We start from the raw sequence: 20,273 nt of genomic DNA, 5'->3' as shown, positions 1-20,273 counted from the left end.
CAGCTGGAGAGTTAAAAAGTACATTACTCCAGCACCTTGTAAAATATATGCCTGGTGTTATCCTGTTGATACTGGCTGGAGACAATTAGCTGCTTATCGATGCGTAAGATTAACTTCTTAATTCATAGTAATAGTAGATAAGGATTCTTGTCACCCAATTGAGCTCAGAAGGGATTTAAACCATAATGGAGATTTAGAGGTCCTGCCCAGCTAGGAAGAGAATGGCGGCAGGACAAATGGCACGTGCTGGCTGGGCACAAGGGAGGCGAGCTCCCAGAACCGACCGCGGTGCCTGGGCAGGGGTAGCCGACTCCTTCAGACACGCTCTCAAAGCCTGTATTCTGAATCTTGCCACAAAAAAGCTCCACAATAAAAATGTGGCCCTGTCTGAATATTGTTTCATAACCACAGAAAATAGTATATTCAACAGAGAGCAGAACCAAGTCACATACAGAAGTTATGAGAGCCTCAGTCTACAACCATGTCACAGCTAAGAGGCACAGCTACTTTTGTAATGAAAAACAAATAACAACTCTTAAAAAGCTGCTTCTCATCCACTAATTAAAAAAAAACCAACCAAAACCAAATTAAAAACAAAGGGGAAAAAGGTAGATCAAAAACCCAAAAGCTTTTATGCCAAAAAAGAGTGAAAATATGAATTGTATTCCTGAGTTCTCCATCCCTTGAATCCAACTGCTGTCCATAAACTTATTCCTCCAGTGGCAAAATACTTTTTATTCAAACAGCTTTCCAATTTAGGCATTGCCTGCTGAAATTATCTGGGGGGTAATGAATGATGCTGACCTTCCTCCCTCTATTTCTTCCTTGCCTCTCCCCCTATGCTCCTGAAGGAGGCCCAGCAATTACTGGATCCTGGGCATGCACTCCTGGCCACAGCCATTTCCCCATCCAACAACAAATCCTAGCACAAAAGCAAAACAAACTTGCAAATTTTATATCCCAAGGTATTGAGGCTACTACCTACAGATCACAAACAATAGTTTGTTCTTCAAGAACTGCCAAATTCACTGTGAAAGGCAAAAACACTAAAGGAAAAAAGCCTAGGGAAGCTTTTACTAAGATTAAGGCACTGTACTAAGAGCAAGGAACAATGCACAGGCATGGCCAGACCTAGTAGTAAAATGACCTTGAGAGGAAAAACAAAAGTGACATAAAAATTAAAGCTCAACAGAAAATTTATTAAAAATACAGAGGAGTATTTAACAGTCAATATAGGAAAAACATACATCAGTTACAGAAATTATTATTTTAATTCAGGCTTCTGAATGAAAATAATATAGGGTATACCCATACGTCTGTATATGTGTACATATGGGCAAGCCCCAGGAAAGGAATGAATACTGAAAAGAAATGAGAGAGAACACAACCTGCTAATGTTATTGAAGATCTGTTCTACAGTCAGATAAACGATCAATCTGTGGATTACAGAAGAGCAGTGCACACTGCTAACCGCAATGCAAATCCAAATGCCATGCCGTTCTCATGGCAGGCAGGCCTTGCAACACTGGTTCACAGCTCACGGTGAAGCCAGAAATATGGCTGGAGACGCACTTCTTCCCCTCATTTACATGGGGGTAAAAACCCATAGATTATACTCTGCAACCTTAAGGAAAAACAATTAAGAATTTGATTATGTAAATACTAATTGGTTCTGGAGCCAGCAATAATACCCGTGACACCGCATGCATGAGTCGAATTCATTACTTCTCAAAGCAATGCTAATGTTTCCAGCTTTAAGTAGTCAATTGCAAACAGCAAATGATAAGCTAAAAAGAAAGGTATTAAAATCAGAATCACTACTAGAACAACTGTCACTGTCAAACACTTGTCCTCTGAAACAGAGGATTCGTGGTACCACATTCCTTGAGCAGAGAGATTAGTACAGATGTTACCGCACTGACCACAAAAATCACTGCGCACCCACTGCTGAGTGAGACACTCCAGATCTTCTGAAATGCCAGAGTACCTCATCAGCCAGCAGCCCTCCCACAACACCCATCAATACAAATGGCCCAGATGTATGGTTCAGCATTTATATACGTATGCATATGAAAATACGCATAGTGCTTGGACTGATAGGCACATACCAGGTGCGTACAGAGATACACACACACAGAGGTATGTACGTGCACAGCGCTGCATCCCGTCAGCTCAAGTTCAACCTCTCAAAGCAGCCACTGCTTCACTCCTGGTTTCCTCCCAGGCTTAAGGCAACCTCTCACTTGGGTTCACTTTATTTTCTGCAATCCTGTTGGCATGCATGGCAGGAGCCTCCAAGTGACCACTTGTACCACAGCGGAGGTCCGCCTGCCCCAGGTGCTCGTCCTTGCCAGCAGCTGAACGTGGTTGTCTGGAGGGAAGGGCAGGAGCAGGGCATTAGTTTCAGCTTTGCAGGTTACCAATCTCCAGCAACCCCTGGTTCAGGGACTTCTGGATTCAGACATGGATTGCATGAGACTTTAAAAGGATTTCTCTCCCATGAGCCAGTCCAGTCACTGTAATTTTTTAGCATCCAGAATCCTGCAGCAAGGATTTCTACAGGTTAGTTGCGGATATGACACTCTGTTTTGGAAATGTCCAGTAATAATACCTGCCTGTGACGGTATATCAAGATTAATTCCAATATCCTTCTTCAGAAATTTCATTCTCTAAATGAGCAAAACCATCTCCAAATTTGTAGGTAAATGTGGCATAAGAAGGACACGTTATGCAGTCAGGACTGGTGTTTTCTCAACAGCTGCATTTTTAACAATATAAATTTACTTATATATATACACACTAGGCTCAAACATAGGTTTAAATGCTAATCTTTGGTGTATAAAATAAGGTCATGTTAAAGCATGTCAAATCTAACCTGCCTATGATGCTTAATACTGTAGCCCCTGGAGAAGAAGATTTGCTTTTTCCCATACTCAGCTTAATTTCCTCCTCTACTTAACCTGTTGCAGATTATTTTATACTCACAGTCAAAATACAATAGCTCAACTGCTTACTATTAATTTTTTATTTTGTTTCAATTTTTATTTTGCTCTGAATCCAATCCTGCTTTGATTTGCAATTGTTTTACGAATTTAAAAGCAAGTGACACTTTCAAGGTATTATTTCTTATTTTCACTTGTAATTCTCTTTCTCACATGTATACGTGAATGCTCTAAGATCATAATGGTAGGTATGAAGAGGTTTTTTTTTCTTGTTTGTTTTTCAGGCATACAAAAAGCCTTCTGTAGAAATTACAATTACAGCCTCTGTTGTTCAGAAGCATGTACTTAAAAGAAGCACAAGACAGGCACCGGTTTAATTGCTACTACAGATATTCCTGACGTAAACTGATTCCTGTGGAGTTCGGCCCCAGATTGAAATAAAAAAATGTATTTACTTTAACTTACTACAAAGAAATTCAAAAAACTAAGACAAAGTAAAGTTTTGAGTGGATAACAGATGCAAAATCACAGTGCTTTAACTACCAACCAACAGTATACCAAAAAGCCTTCCATCGCCATCTAACTAAAACAATGCATTTCTCACATATGGTGCTATTTATTTTTAACAGCATAATTTCAGTGCAATACCCAAGTGACAAGAACAATCAAGCTTGATTTCTTTGTGCAATTATAAAGAACCTTAGAGTGTTCAATCAATCAAACTAGTTGCTTCTCCAAACCCCAACTAAATGGAAGGAGACATCATTGGATTAAAAAATAATGGTTTGTCCCATTGTTTTGGCAAAGGGGCAACAAATTTAATTTGGGTTTTCTGAACTGAATTATTTAAACGATTAGCTGGTGCCTAATTATGAATCAAAAATACTTAATGAATGTTTACCTGCCACATAGAGGTGTCGCGAAGATTAATTAGGTAAGGTTTATAAAATGCTTTGAAGATTAAAAACACCAGTTAATAATAATTGGATAAAGTATGAAAGGATACTGAGCACTAAAGAAGCCTGGCAACAGGCTAAAAACCCCTTTTTATGTGGGATAAGTTCTCCTTTGTGCAAGCTGTGTCACTGGATACCTAATGCAGATGCACTGAATGACCTAAATTTAGGGTTTACAACAATATAGTTTACTTCACTAACTTGCCATTACGTTGGCCAGTTGCAAGTCCAAGCAAATACGTCATCTGAAGCAATCAAATGCTTGTGATCTCTCATATGGAGTGTTAATCAGACGTCCACTGCAGCTCACCATCCAGGACGCTGCTTAAAGGGGGACGGGATCTGTAGGGAGAGAGACTATTTCTCATTAGACCTACCAATATACTTAGAAATACATGGATGGACTGTGGCCACACACGTGTTTTCCAGTGTCGCTGCTACTGTAGCTTATTTTTCTTCCTGCTGCGTAGCTTCCATTTCAAGTGAGAAATGCAGGTATTTTGCACGCCACAGCAATAGCGCTGCCGTGCAGGCTACGGTGTGTAGATCACCTGGAGAACCCCAGCAAAGCCATGGTCTCATCCTCACCGTTGCCTTCCCAGCGGACGAGCTCCTGCCTGTGAGAGACATGCAGAGCTTGCTCTTCTGTGAAGGCAGCTGTATAATCCCTCTGCTTCATTTTGGAAATGCTGCTGAATTACGGTGTGAGATTCCCACAGCTTTATGCTATTCTTAGAGCAGCAATGACTGTACTTATTGCAGGTAAATGCTATATCTTAAATGCAAATCATTTCTTACGTCTGTATTCAATTTTCTGGTTACTCTCCCAAATGACTGCTACAAAATTTAATGCTAATTATGCCACAGCTGGGACTTGAAAAGTTTGGCTCTTTGAAGACTCTTCTCCTAGACTTTTTTTTTTTTTTAATATTTTTTTCTTTGGTTTTTTTTCTGCTCTTACCTGTGCCGCTGGTTGAATACATGAATATACATTTACCCTTGCCTTCCCAGGTCTGTTTTCTAATTCACAGAGGCCTCATGCAGCAAATCCTTTTGGCTAGCATGGGGCAACTTGCCTGACTCAGATGGACAGCATGTAGTTCAAAGCAGAAACTAAATGCATGTATGTCATAAAGCTGCCAGGAAAACAGAAATGTTTGATTTATACCAAAATTCTTCCTTGACCAGCCTGTAATACTGTATTATAGTTTGTTACAATAACTTACATTCTCACTGCCTGACTTTTCCTGGGTGCAAAGTCAGTCGAAAGGGTTCATTATTACTTGTAATTTGTGCACATTACATAATAAACTATTTCATTCAAACGGTTTCAGTGCAAGATTCTCCAGAACAAATCCAGGGTGCTGCAGGTCACAGCGGGGGGTTATCAGAAAGCCTGCACACAACGCTGGCGGCTGACGTCAGCGGTGCTAATCTGTACTTTCTGGAGCACTGAAATGGCTCACAGACTTGTGGCGAGGATAAATACAAAGAGGGAAAAAATCACCGTTGTCTTATTTCAGCGTTTTGTTTTTTTCCTCTGTGTTAACAGGGGACACAGACACACTTTTACATACGGATCACATTTTGTCTTTTTTCACAGCCAGAATGCACTTGCATCTGTCTATTTATCTACACGGCCCATAGCACAGCAGATAGATGGGTGTCTCATTAATGAATTTATCTTTTCAGCACTGCTGCAAGGCAGGGAAGTACTATTACCACCTCAGCCACCTCTACCACTGGTTTAGAGATAAGGAAGCGAGGTGCACAAAGAGTGGGTGATTTGCCCAAGGTCAGGCAGCAGCCAGGGAAACTGAGGCACCGTGCGTGCCTGGCTGGGGCAGTCCAGCAGCCACACTCCCAAGGAGCAACTTTGATGTACTGGGGCCAGTTACACTAGTAAAAGGCAGAAGCGAATGGATGCAATAGCTTATTCTGAGCACTTAAAGGTCTTCTACAGAAAATTGTTAGAATATTTTTTCAGTTTGTTCAGCCGTGGGTGCAAATGTTCCTTGGGACACAGGTATATACATGAGATCGAGTCACCTCAAAGTAAAGAAGGTCACTTTTCCGCAGTTCAGTGTCAGGAAACGGCCACAACAGCCTTTTGCACTGGGTGTTAACAGCACTGGGAATGCTTCCCACGGCACGAGCAGTGCCGGCATCCCTCCTCCTTGGGCAGCGAGCGCCGGTGCCAGCCGTGGGGTCAGCTGTGCAGGGGAGTGCCCCAGGAGGGATGGGTAGGCTGCGCTGTGTCTCCTCACCAAACCATTTTCCTTCAAGGCTTTCTGCGAGCTCGCGCACACCCACTGAGCTCCAGTGCTCATTCATCTCTTCTGCTCTGTGCCCCCCTACTCTAATTCTTCCCAGCTTGTGGGGCTCAAAACACCTGTGAGGTACACTCACAAATACCTGTATTTTAAATGTAATTTTAAAAAACCATGATTCATTCCAACAATCTTTACCGATACATGCAGAGGCACTGAAGTCAGCAGTTACCTGGAGTAAGAGGAAATTCAAGGTGCAAGTATCACATCAAGAACATACCATAAGAATGAAGCAGAGACCGCTGAGCTCCAGCTGCCGTCCTTCTCTCTGTGCCCATCCTTCTTCCTTTGCATACAGCACATCTTCTTCTCTGGATAGTGTTTGCTCCACTCTTCTGTGTCATTACAAGTGTATGCTCACAAACGTGCTTTGGAAGCACATTACTTCACATCAGATCTCGTTCTCTAGGTCAGAAGTTCACCAGGATACAAGAAATTCCCGACCTCTGCATTTTGTCCAGCACAGAAAGCACCAGTGTCCCTTAAAGCTGTAAATAAATAAACAGAACAAATCCCCTAAAATACACACAACATGGCTTTTAAATAAAGGAAGGGAAGGGATTCATCTAAAACTCTACGTAAAAGCATTTTCATGTTGATCTCCTCTTCTCCTTCTCTAGCACACTGCCGGCACACTGTTCCTCCCCGGGGACCTGCTGCACTGGGCAAGCCCCAGCGCCTTCCGCAGGGATGCTGGGGACACGGGCACCTGAACGGGAAGGCAGGGTCAGCCCCTCTGCTCGGCTGCTGCCGCATATCTTGGGGGGAAAAAAGACTTTGGACAATTTTAATGGTGTCTCTCTGGAATCCTTGTTTTTAGAAGCCCGACAATAACTAGCTCCAAATGTAAATCAGACCGTGTCATGCCATATGTTTTATTTTCTTCAAATACCTTTCTTTTTCTGGGTGTGCAGCCCCCACTCCCCCATCCCTGCTTTCTGGCTTGTATAGCTCCCAGGTAGAATTCGAACTACAGGAGGGCACTGGCACGCGAGTTAATAAATTTATCCTTTGACTTTCACCGCTTCCCCTGCTGTCACAAACCACTTTTGATCTTAAAAAGTGAAACAGGAAACCTGAGCCAATGCAAAATAACGGTGGGTTGTTTTTTTTCAACGTGATATATAGCCAAATGTATATAGCACCAGGAGGAAGCATGTCCCCAGAGTGGGACTATTAGAGATAGTTCACTATTGCTGGCTGAAGAAATGCAAAGCAACGGCAGCAGTCACGCTCCACAGAATATGACTGATATCTGAGAGTAAATTATTGTCAGTGTTTGATAATAATTTTCAAACCTTAGCTCAAATATCTGAATGCTTTCAATATTGGCAGATGATAGGTAATGGCACAGAATAAGAAGTTACCATTGTAATTGGCTGTGTATATTTTATTAGGCTCAGATTATGCTTAATCTTATCACTGAGGTGCTTAAATTAAAGACAGCTTTGGATAATCATGTCCCTTTAGTCAGTGGGAAGAGCCTGGCAGGTACAGAGGGCAATTCAGATCTGAGATGCCTGAACATCCATCTGTAAGTTGGGAAAGGTAAACCTGGTGCAGCCTCTCCCAGCCACGACTCAAAATGCTGTACTTTAAGCCATTTAGGACCAACCCCTTTTGCTTTGGGATTTCCTGTGTTTGGGGGATTCAGGGATTTAGTGGAAGCTGTTAATAGGTAGAAACGTGAAGGTCAAAAACCCCAGAGAATTTGATCAAATCATGTATATCCTGCATATGTATTTCCCTTCAAGAATGAGGGAGAAGCTCAAGCCCCAAAGAAGTGTCCAGTACATGCTGGAGGGGTAGGGCAGAAGCTGTCAGGACAACGGCAGCTCAAGCTGTAGCTGTTTTGGATGAAGGTGCTGGTGTGTGATGCCCTGAGCATAGCAGGGTCTTGCTTCGAGGTCAACCTAACATCTTCTTGACCCTCTGTGCTCTGCCAGCCTTTGCTTTCTTCTGCCACAGATGAAGCATGGATGGGAATGGCCAGCTGGCCTGGCCCAAAGTGTGCTTCCCAGAGAAGGGATCTAGCCTGTTTCCATGCTTTCAACTTTTTCATACAAACCAACCAAAAAGAGAGGAAAATACTTTGCAATCCAGTTATTGTGTTCTTTGAGAATTTTATCTGTGTCAAGTCACCTCTCTAAACTGAGCAAGACATTTTCATGCCCACCTGCACAGCTTTTTCGCTGACCCTCCAAGTGCACCACACTCAAAGCCTTGGAGTGTAATGATTCTCCGCAGAACCCTACTGCATTTGCTGTAAACAGTTTCTTTCATGTGCATCCTCAGATGAATAAATGCGGGACACAAGCTCCGGTGTGGCTGTCGCTGAAGTCTGAATCCCTGCCGGTTCCCGGCGAGAGCAAGCGGCTCACGGCCTGTGCTACCTGGCAGGTCTTCTTCGGGGGCACCAAGGACTGCTGCTTGTTTCGGATACCCATTGCCGTCAGGAACTGCGGCGAATTCTTTGTGTACCTCCTGCAGCCTACTCAAGGATGCATGGGCTACTGTGCAGAAGGTGAGGATCAGTAGTATTTATCAATAAGATTGCATATGTCTCTCTGGCTGTGTGTTCAAAGGTCCTGGTATTGCAACACACATCTCGGTGACCTTGCGAGTCAAGCATCTCTCCCAGTAAGATGCAGACCATGTAGAAAATAAATCAGCGGCGGTCCAAGGTGTTCCTGAGGAATAGCTATTATTACCAGCACAAAATGTAATCTGGTGTGTATTACTGAAGTGTTCTTTGCTTGGTTACAGTTCACGTGTAACCTTTCCTACTGTCTTTGGCTCCACTGTGGCTTGAAGTTGCACAGCTAGTGAGCGGAGGCATCTCGGTTTTATTGAGGCGCTGTATCCAGGATACTGCATCTAAGGTCTGTTCTTATCTTCAATAATCCAGTATACCCCCCAAAAAGGTAATTCTGAAACTCTGCAAGGAAAAAAACCCCAAACTGATAACATCTTTTTCATGACATTTATAGAATTACTCTCGTCAGAAATAATTTTCAGCCTACTACAAGAGCTCTAACCTCTCTTCGGTAGCTAGGAAACAAAGGAATAGCAGAAAGCAATTGCTCACTCAGTTAAACCTTCTGAACTTTGGAGCATGTTCAGGTGCATATAGATTTAGTCAAGAAAGACAGCTCTTTCTCAAAAGGAAAAAACTACCTTTATACTTCCCTTTCAGCCTTTTTGGACAGAGACATGACACACTGAGAAAGTAGGGTTATCACCTTTCAATCAGGCAAAATTCAAGCTTAAATAAATTTTAAAGTGAGAGATACCTATTTTCTTATCTTTATCAATATTTTAACATTCCCATATGAAGAAGAGGGAGGAAAAAAGGCTCAAAGAAAGTGAGATTAATTCACTACTTGAAATTTTTAAAAAATCCACTAAAACAAAAGAAACTGCTCTTTAATTTGCATGATTCTTTCTCAGAAATTACTTTTTAACTGAATACAGTCATTTTTCACTTTAACCTTGGCTTTTTTTAAACTATAAGATTTCCACCACCCTTGTTCGAAGAATTTTTTTACCAATACATTTTGGGTGATTAGTTTTGTCCTTTCTGTTGATCCATACCTGTTTAGTAACGTAAATCTGCCTGCATTTTTCATAAAAGAAAGTTTATCCCTTCCCATCTATCCCAAACCAGCGACCTTCTGCCTTTTTCTTACCACTGCTGTTGAAGCTTTCACCTTTTTCCCTAGGCATTTCAGTGAGGTCCAGCTCTCCCAAGTCTCTAACTTCTTGTCTTGAGGTTGTATAGGATGGAAAACACCCAAAGCTGAGGGTTTTTACTGGGGGTTGTTAACTCACTGTATTAAATTCAGCCGTGAACATTGCACCACAGGAGCCTCTATGCAGCCCCAGAGCCGGGCCCAGCTGGCACCGTCACGGCTTCTTGCCGGGGTCCATCCCCCAGCCCCATCTGCTGGAGGCTCGGGAACAGGACACTAGTCAGCACATCTTAGCTGCAAAACAAAATGAATTTAAGGCTTCATAGCTTGGCAGGAAGGACACGGCTGGGAAAAGCAGCGTACGTGCTTGCAATTCTGCTCACATCCTCCCACGAGCTGATCACCTAACTTTGTCCTTCTGGAATAATTTCCTGCAGAAAGTCATGATGTGAGCCACAGTTTGAGGCAGCTTCCCTTAGAAACAAAAGAGAAAAGGGTATAAACAACCGGCCCTTATTCATATTTTCAGTAACTTGTTTCTGTTTCTTACCTCTTGTTATTTGCCCCGGGCAGATGTTAACATACTGGTTCTTCATTCTGCTGTAACAGCCTCATACCTTATTCTCTTGGGCTTCCATAATATCTTCTACACTCCTCCAAAAAAGTTTCTTAATTTATCCTTTCAACGCATCTGAACCAGCTTCATGTTCCATTTGAGTCTGGGTCTCTAGAGATGAAAGAACATCACCCTACAGTATTATACATGTCTTTGTTTCTACTTTCTAGGTGAGTTTAACAGGAAGAAAAGTTTCAGACTTTACTACTTGTTGAAGCTTATAGAAAGCAGGCTGTATTTTTAAAGCAATGGCATTATTCTGGGCAGAGGGAGACTATATTGAGCGGACTCAGCCTAGGTATATCCCAGAACAGCCTGGAGAGGATCTTCACAGCATGGCAATATGGGCTGGGTGCTCTCTGAGAGTCAGTTTACCTCTGCAACATGATGACTTCTCATATCTCTTCTGTACTTATTGCAAAACTTGGGTCAAAAGGCTGTGCTTCAGGGGAATACAAAGCTGATGTCCTTTGCCAAAGTAATTAATTTGTGTTAATCTGAGTGCTTCATTTCAATAACATTTCTCTTACTGCAAAATAAAAAAAACTCCCACACAAAAAGCAGTCCAATATTATAACAACAATGGGTATTCAGTACACAATTAGCAATTTTTGCATTTTGTATGAAATAAATTTTCTTGCTTGCATAGTTAATAATCAAATCACAAGAATATAAAATGTAGCGTTTCTCCCATGTTTAGTTATATGGAAATCTCTTTGTTGTGTGAACAACTGTAATATTAAAATAACATTTTGTGCTACATCCTTCTTTTGTTTTCTTCTTCCAGACAAACTCACAAGCCTGGCTTTGCAACCAGTGATAACTCCCGAGCTTGTGCAAGGTCGCGTCCACCTGAAGTGCACTTTCAGCCGCCCCTCCTCAAAGCTGCCGCTACAGTACATGGTGGTCTGGTCGCGCCTGTCCACCCCTGGCAAGAAAGAGCAGATTCAGCGCGACGCCACCCTGCAGTCATTTTCCTACGTCGAGATGAACGGCGTAAATCTCAAATTGGGAGACACGGTAATGCCGCCCTGCCTTCAGCATAAAAGGTCAAACGCTCCGGGGGATCAAATCCTTTTCTTAAATCTTTGTTGTGTTTTTATTAGCGCTGCTCCTCACTCATTATACTTACAACTACTGCAGAAAAAAATACTGAAACTGTTTCACAACTGGATTATTAAATAGCATTTACCAGATTCAGGATCTGTAACTTTCTTTGAATTGCAGTGAGTCCACAGAAGCTATCCATTTTACTATTTTCTAAAGGCAACTTGAATATTTGCACTTACTTTACAGCTTGAATGCCATGAAGTTGGTATGAGTAGTAGGCACATGTGCCCGAGCCAATTTTTGCTTAGTATTTTTTTGTATCTTGCAGCAGCAAGAATTTGCAGTAGAGGCAGACTCAACTATATGCACTCAGTAATTTTTATACTCATGGACCAGAGACACAATAACATCTTTTAATAGAAAAGAAAGACGGTACATTTTAAAATAGAGGGAGGTTTATTTTATGGTCTTTTTCATGGTGTTCTGCCTCTCTGATTCCAAATTCTTGGTTCAATAGCATACTGAAAGATAGAGTTCATTACAAAACAATCTTTAAGAAGTATATTTGATGGCTTACATAGCAACACAGATCTCATTTCAACAACAACAACAAAAGAGAAACCAATACAAGATGTGAAAAAAATTGACTTGTGTATGAATTCATGGCCTTTCATGGTGCAGAAACAAGACTTTTAAAGTTAAATTAGGTTCATAACTTTTATAGGCAGAGAGCCATTAGTGATGCTGCAATGAACTGAAAGAATAAACAGGGATAATGGCCTTGCGTTAAAAGTAGGTTGGAAATAGTCTTGGCATTTTGCAGCTCTTCTTTAAGATATTTAAGATATTTAAGAAATGTGAATAAGCTTCTTCCAATTCTTGAAAGGATGAGTCATTTATAACAGTAGCACAACCTAGATAGATAGTTTTTTCTTATTTCTCCTCGTAATTATGCCTCCTGAGTTCAGAATCTGATTGATGCTGCCCTCACTTATATTATAACATGAGGCAGACAATTCTGTCAGTTTAAGACAAGTTTGTGTTATGAAGAGATATTTTCATCAAAATAATTTTGCTTGCAATCACTTCAAATCTAGTTTTAACAATCCTGAGGGATTCAGAGAAAATATAGTTCTGTTAACTAGTAGCATCACCAAATCTTTATAAGACCATTTTTATTATATTAAGTTTTCAGTAAGTCCTTCTTTGTCCTCTGCTGAAACCCACATGTTTAATTTAGTGGGTTCAGTGAGACTAGAACATTCTCTTCCTTGCTAGATTTTTTTAAATGTCTTCATGGCCTATTTGACTAATTATAATTATCCATAAATCATCACTGGTGAAAACCAAGCAATGAAGCCTCAGCTGTAACTGGGAATTCAGTTTTACATAATAAAGACTAAAAAAAGCCTTTCACCACATTTGCCATCCCACTCTGGGTGACTAACAAGAGTCACAAAGGGGCAGACTCTCCTTTCACCTCCAGGGGAGTAAATCTGAAGCAACTTAGTAAATGTTAGTACCATACTACCTCAAAGGAAAGGTGGTGCCACTAAAGGTAGAGTCAGACCCCGGGGACCAAACTCAGCCACACAGAGGCAGTTAGTAACCTTCCACCCACCCAGAAAAAATGCAGGCGGAAGGCTTTTTTCTCAGGCAGCTTTGAAGGGAGGCCAGGTCCCCACTGATAAAGGCCATATTAGAGAGGAAACAACAAATGGGAGCCACTGTCTGGTTCTCTTTCCCCTTCTCCGTGCACAGCCCAGTGGTAGCATCCCCATGGCTGTGCACTGCCAGGGCAACGTGGATGACATTCAGATCAGAATTTGTCCCCCAGGATGCAGAATTTGTAGCGTTTTGAAAACCGCTCGCTTTTTTTAACCTACTCTTCGTCTACCTACATGTAGCCTGAATTTGGTCTCAATGTTTTTATAGCCTGAAATCAGCATCTTCTCCGTTCATTTCTTGATAAAAAAAAACTACAGCCAAGGAGAAGATTTTTTTTTAATCACCTTTTAGGTGATTGATATCTACGCTATTTTTTATCTGTCAAAAAGTCTCCAGGTAATAGGTTAGTCACATAACAGAATATCTATTGATATATTTTAATACGCAATCAAATCTTAGAGAAGAATTGAGATTTACTGGCCAACATTTCTGAACTTGTATTGACTAAACAACCAGTTATTTTTTAATAGCCATCATGTGTGCTTTTCTCCCCCATCTTTGGGCTCCAATTTTGTTATTTCAGATAGTAATGTTGGCAGCATAATATCCGCAAAACTATTGCAGCCTTAAATAAATCTATAACATACTGCTATTTCTATATAAACACTGAAAGAAGCCTACTCCATCTGATATGAAAATCCTGGCATTCCTAAGCCTTATTTATGTGATAGTGACAGAGGTCATTTCATTCCTTAAGGCACAGCCATCTATAAGTTATAGCGGCACACTGTGAGTAATGATTTATGCTAAGAAAGAAAGGTGTTTAGAAGAAAACCACGCAGATTTTGCTCAGCACAGCAATCCAAAAGTTCATACGGTGAGGAGCAATTGCCACCATGCATAATCTATGATGCACATTGTAAAATAAAAATGTTTAAGTAAAACTGGCCTTTCTGAGCTCTGTGCTAGAAGTGGCTGTTTCACGTGGCACTCTGCAACAGCAGAAGAATATGCCCCAGCCAAAACGACTGTAAATTAGTGCCTCAGTATAGAAAATAACTAATTTTCACTCACAAGGGAAGAGGAGTGTAATTTCCCCCTGCTTAAATACTAATCCCATCTCAACCACTGGACTTGACAAAATCAACAACAGAAATAGGAAGACTTGCCTATTTGTAGGTCACACCTGAGTTTACAATTTCTTTCTCAACCTTCAGGTAGAAAATTAGGAGCATCTGCGCAGAAACAGAGCTCTGGGTGGTCTTGGACAGAGATTTTAAAGCAGACAGGGTCAGATAAATGATGAGCAAAACTCTGCAGCTGATAAGACACCTCACTACTACCCCGGGAAAATTACTTTCCTTAGTAGTTGACCTACAGTCAGCCTCTACATACTGTTTGGCCATTTGGCAACTGGAAAGAGCTGCCTTCTTTATATATAACGAGTAGCAGAGTAACTAGAGCTGGAATTCCCGCAGTGTCAGGTCATGCTGCTGCACCAGCTCCCTCCCTTCTGCAGCCAAGAGCCCATCACAGGGAGTGGTTTGGGTTCAAAAGCTTTAAGGTCTAGATTATTAATTAACTCAAAGTCAGATTCTCCCTGCTTTCCCCTTCCTGCTAAGCCTTCTGGAAAGCCTTTCCAGGGACTTTGTTCCTACCCCTTTCTGCAAATACCTACAGCCAGATCATTTCTTCGAGCTAATGAGAACTATTTTTTTTCCTCCTGGCTTCCCTAGAAATGCCATCCTTCAGCTCTGCTCATCCTTTGCTCTTTTCATCAAGGCTGTAAACCACAGCTCCCTCCCGCGCACACTCCCCAGCTCCCAACAGAGCAAATCCTCGAGGCTTTTCTAACCCCAGCCCATTAGTGTTTAATAGAGCAGGCAACGGCAGCTCGGAGGCCTTGATAGCGATCGCGAGACACCCTTTCCCCTGGCATGATCGATTCCCTGCCCAACCCTTCACCTGCAAGCTATAAGTGTGACTGAATGACTCTTACCCTTGCAGCCCCAGCCTGCCTTTTGACACGGGTGATGTAGCTAGGAGGGTAGATCCAGTCCTGGAGCTAATAGAGTCAATCACCCGCAGCTTGGGCACCTGCACCTTACGAGCAGCACGCAGCCTTCCCTGCCCAGTGAATGGGAAGAAGTGGGTGTTCCTAAATGGTACCGTATGTTGAGAAGGGAGCTTCCCGCAGGTGGCTAACATAAATTACTGTGCGGAGCAGCATCCCTGAATTCCCACACTTCTCAGGAGATTGGATGTCTGGGTCAGGAAAGTGCCTCCATCTACTTTTTAATCTAGACCTTCAAGTTCTACTCAGATGTATGGGGCTGTATGTAGTCTTTGAAAGATTGCTACCAGTAAAAGTAAATATTTCAACTTTAAGCCATTGCTGTTGTCACTGTGGGGCCTCTGGCACTACAATACAGCTGGAGTGCTTGCTGAAGAGATGGGAAATGGGTAGCTGGTCCTCCCAGCTGTGAGTTAGGTGCATGTCCTGCCCTTCCCAATGGAACATCCCACCCCCAGGGTGTAGGCTGCACTAGGAGAGGAAGCAGGGACCACAGCCAGGGACCGGCACGTGCATTTGCTTATTTTCTCTGGTGACTGTTTTAGGTAAAACATGCGAGCGGTCCTGATGGGCAGACCCAAACCCAGTACTCCCATCTGCCAGCTCTCCCTATTTTGAGGACAAGTGCCATTGCCCCTGGGACGCTGTTGAGATGGGTGGTGGCACCATTTCTGCCGGTGCTTTGAGAAGCATACAGCTGAGGTTGGGCTTTCTGAGAACTCCCAAATTTATCTGGCAAACCTAGGAGCCTTCACAGGTACCTGACTGAAGAGCAGGGATGGGTTTTGAGCACAAAACACAAGTATCTCCTGTTTTGCCTTTGGGAACCCAACCCCTTATCTGAGCACGGCTGGGAGAGGCTGATGAAACTGGAGGCATGGCCATGCTGGATGCGCCAGCAAGCATCCCCCTCCGCCCCCCCGCCTCTGCACGTGCCGCCTTTGAAGATGGCAACAAACGTGAATGCGACTTTCTTTGAGCTTTTCTGTCTCTGCCCTCGACCCCATGTCTCTCACTACATGCTCAAGCTGCCACAGATGATCCCTGCACTACATTCAGAAGTAATTTGGGGCACAGAAAAGGGTGAAATTGGAGGAGGTTTTATGTTCGAAATGACTATAAACAAATGATTTGGGGGAGCTTTGGATCCTGAGAGCTCTGAAGAAAACCCACATTTTGATGTGCAAGTTGTTAGAGGGAAATTTGCCAGAGATGGTGACAGGTCCTAGGATTAAAATACTCTCCCAAAGTTTTTTCCCAGAGCTACCCATCCCTCACCAAATTAATGACTGAATTCTGCTTTTAGCAAAATATGCTGCTCACAGGGTTCACAGCAAAGTGGGAAGGAATCTGTTTGATTCCACGTAAGGGCAGAAATCTGCTCCAACACACAGGAAAGGAGAAAATTCTTAGCTACCAGGGACTTTTTCTATGAGAATTTTGTGCCTAAAGGTAGTTTTCTGCCCTATGGGAAGATCTGTTGGTGCACGGGGGAAAGGGAGCAGCCCACATCCAGAAGCAATCTGATCATCCTGTCCAAGGGCACCCTTACACTTCCGTCCCTTTAAAAAGGGACGATGAAAAATTATAATTTGATTTTTTTTAACAGATCCAATGAGTTTGCGGAAAAATACTGCCTAACCTGTCACAGCCATCAGCATACTGCTGTCAGTTATGCTTTTATCTCTTTGCTTTAAAAAGGCTGCATCCTGAGATGGGGGAGGGGAAGAAGAGAAAGAAAAAGTTGATTGCTGAACTGGAGAAAAAGAGCCAGTATTTAGCTGAAGGCAAAAAAACCTCCTCGGAGTGACTATCATAATAATTATGTGACAAACTGTCAACCTGTAGCTCAGTAGCCAATGAACATATCTGCTGATTGTGAAGTGAAGTGTGCACCTAGCAAGGTAAAGGCACTACAAGGGGAGGAATGATATAAAAGACAGAAATAAAATGTAACTCATGATGGCTGTCCGTACATTTCAAATTTGCAAAGTTCGTGCTAATCTCCAAAAGCCCTGAAGATAGAACTGGAACAGACTGATAGTCTAAGAATATCTCAGTGTATTGTTACGGAGTAATTTTTGATTTTGGTGTTCAGTGTTTTATCAATAAAATATCCCTCTAAAATATATATGTGAGAAAATACAATGCTTGCAGGGAATGAGGCTGGGTTCTGACATTTCCCAGGATGTCACCTGGGGGAAGATCACCAGGAGACGCCTCCGTCAGCGCCAGGCAACCTCGTGCATGACCCTGCTGCCTTTCATTACAGCTCCCTTGGCAGGAACGCTCCACACGGCATACTCAGAGGGACGTCTCCCCGTGAATATTTTTGGTAAAAAGCATCAAAGCCAAAAGTGCAAACAGCCCGGCAAGTGTAAATATAGTATCTGCAATGCAGCTGCATTGGATTTGCTCAATGAGCTCTGCAAGGGGATCATTGGTTTGGTTTTTTTTTCACTAGGGGGAATATACGTTACCTGAACTCTTTCTCTGTTGTCACCGCCTTGTCAGATCCCGATTTTGCAGACTCTTCCCGTGGCAGCTGTAGGAAAAGCAGCAGGAGGAAGATCAATGCTCACCTTTTGCCTTCCCAGCAGAAGAACTTTTTTGAAAACTTTGTAAGCTGAATATGAGCTTTTAGGGAATGCTTGGAGATAATAAATATCTAATGATAACAGGGGCTTATTGAGGAGACAACAACTTGTTCTCCTTTGGAGGCAAACTGGCTAACTACGAAGTATCTGAGGAATTTTAACTGTAAAGTATCTCTGTGAGGCCTGTGGGTTTTTTTCCCCCAGTACACCCAGTGCAACGTCAAAGCTTCCATCTAGCGAACGGAAAAAATAACACCATTTTCACTGGGCCAAAGTGGCTGGAGCTGCCAGCAAAAGAGTGAGAAACTTTATGAAGGTAAAAATGGTCCAAAAGGCACATAAACCTGGGACTGAGCTGGACTGGAAATGATCCACCTGAAGAGCACAGAAAACACCTGATTTTTCCCATAGCCATACAAATGACGCCGTATGGCCGATGGGGCATTTTCATTGTGCGCAAATGAGTTAGGAAAGAGGATTCTTCAGTTTGGAGGAAACTCATGACTTGATGATAATGAAGAGGGATTTTTAGGGTGGTAAAAGAAATATTCCAGAGTGCTATGCAACTCATGCCCACACGACCATATGAATCTGGGAATATCCTGGTTTTGAGCCTGTTTTGCTGATGAGGGTCATGCCTGAGCCGGCAGGTTAGAGCTACCGAGAGGAGCACGGCTGGTAGGTGGTGCTGGGAAATCCGTCCAAAGGAGTTTATCACAATGGAAAATAAATTAGATTGGTCTGATTCCTCCTCGTGGGTTACTTGAGGCTTAAAAAAGGCAGTAGCTATAAATATGCCATCTGACTATTTGGAATTGATTTAGTATGTCACAATCTGTTACTTCATTTCCGAGAAAAGGCCAAAAAAAAAAAAATTCAGAACTACAGTTTCAGAGCCTATTGTCGTTTGCTTTAAGGAAAATTTCTGTAGTTTAATCTTATGATCCTAGAAATGATGTTAGCAGTTTGGGTTTTCTGAAACCAATGAAACATTAAGATGGCAGATGGTGTGCGGGCTCAGCAGAGATAAAGGTTGCGTGCCTGTGCTAGGAATAAAACATAAATGGCCTGGTACATTCTGTTTGGTGGAGTTTTTTGTTTTGGGGGGATTTTTTTTTCTTTTTACAATAAAAACCCTGTAGGCACATCTGCATCGTCTTTTATAATGCAATAGGAAAAAAAAAAAAGGAGCTTCTTATACTGCTGACACAGTTTCTGAGACCGGATGACTGTCAAACTAATTTAAGTGAAAAAAACCTGCTTACAAACATGGTACAGAGAGAGGATATTTGATGCGGTGGACAGACTGAAGTTTAGGATCCCAAGGGCTAATGTCCTAATCCTGACAGTAACGTCCATGAACAATGTAATTCTCCCTCACTAAAATGAGTTAATATCACTAACCAAGGTGCTTGAAAAACTCCAGAAGAAAACACGTTGTAAGCATTCAGTGTTGCTAATTGTTGAGACAGAAACCATGTTTCTTTGCTTGTTAAATGCGTCAAAAATTCTTCCAAATCTCAAGATTTATGCATAAACATTTTTAAAGATTAAACCCCAAAAATATGTTTCAACAGTAGAAAAAAGGGTTAACAACTCTGACCAACAGGAAGATGCATAATTATATGAATTTTCTTCAAGAAAAGCTATAGCATATGCTGTTTATTTATTACAGGTCTTTTGCACTGTCACCGCTTTTACAAGGGACACTCTTGAGCAGCAGTCGTTGCCTGAAGAGAGCAAAGGTTTCTATGCTGGGATTAAGGTAATGCTGATAGCCCTGATTTACTGACTTGGCATATCCCTAGGGAATATTTATACATTATCTGACATGCCCTGAAAAACAAGACACAGAAACATAAGCTTTGATCATCATAACCAGTGCTGCATTTATGTTCACTTTGAGAAAATGTCTTAATAAATTATATGGTGTGGTGGGTTGACCCCGGTGCCCACCAAAGCCGCTCTGTCACTCCCCTCCTCAGCTGGACAGAGGAGAGAAATATAACGAAAGACTCGTGGGTCGAGATAAGGACAGGGAGAGATGGTTCACCAGTTACCGTCACGGGCAAAACAGACTCGACTTGGGGAAATTAATTTATTACCAATCAAATCAGAGTAGGATCATGGGAAATAAAACCAAATCTTAAAACACCTTCCCCCCACCCCTCCCTTCTTCCCAGGCTTAACTTCACTCCCGATTTTCTCTACCTCCTCCCCCTGAGCGGCGCAGGGGGACGGGGAATGGGGGTTGGGGTCAGTTCATCACACGTTGTCTCTGCCGCTCCTTCCTCCTCAGGGGGAGGACTCCTCACACTCTTCCCCTGCTCCAGTGTGGGGTCCCTCCC

At 42.4% G+C, this 20,273-nt stretch overlaps 1 protein-coding gene across 1 annotated transcript in view; it reads left to right on the top strand.

The window, feature by feature from the left end:
* The window catches only part of LOC103912662 (von Willebrand factor D and EGF domain-containing protein-like), a 266,632-nt gene that overhangs the window by 41,586 nt on the left and 204,773 nt on the right, over positions 1 to 20,273 (top strand). Inside the window, exons 3-5 of the mRNA XM_009319021.1 lie at positions 8,524 to 8,752; positions 11,324 to 11,556; positions 19,601 to 19,690. Coding sequence (XP_009317296.1) covers positions 8,524 to 8,752; positions 11,324 to 11,556; positions 19,601 to 19,690 — 552 coding nt within the window. The remainder of the gene's footprint in view (positions 1 to 8,523; positions 8,753 to 11,323; positions 11,557 to 19,600; positions 19,691 to 20,273) is intronic.

Source organism: Pygoscelis adeliae, unplaced genomic scaffold, assembly GCF_000699105.1.
Source record: "Pygoscelis adeliae isolate BGI_AS28 unplaced genomic scaffold, ASM69910v1 Scaffold222, whole genome shotgun sequence".
NCBI classification, from domain to species: Eukaryota; Metazoa; Chordata; class Aves; order Sphenisciformes; family Spheniscidae; genus Pygoscelis; species Pygoscelis adeliae.
The sequence above is the reverse complement of the archived record's forward strand: the minus strand, read 5'-3'. Positions and strand labels throughout refer to the sequence as shown.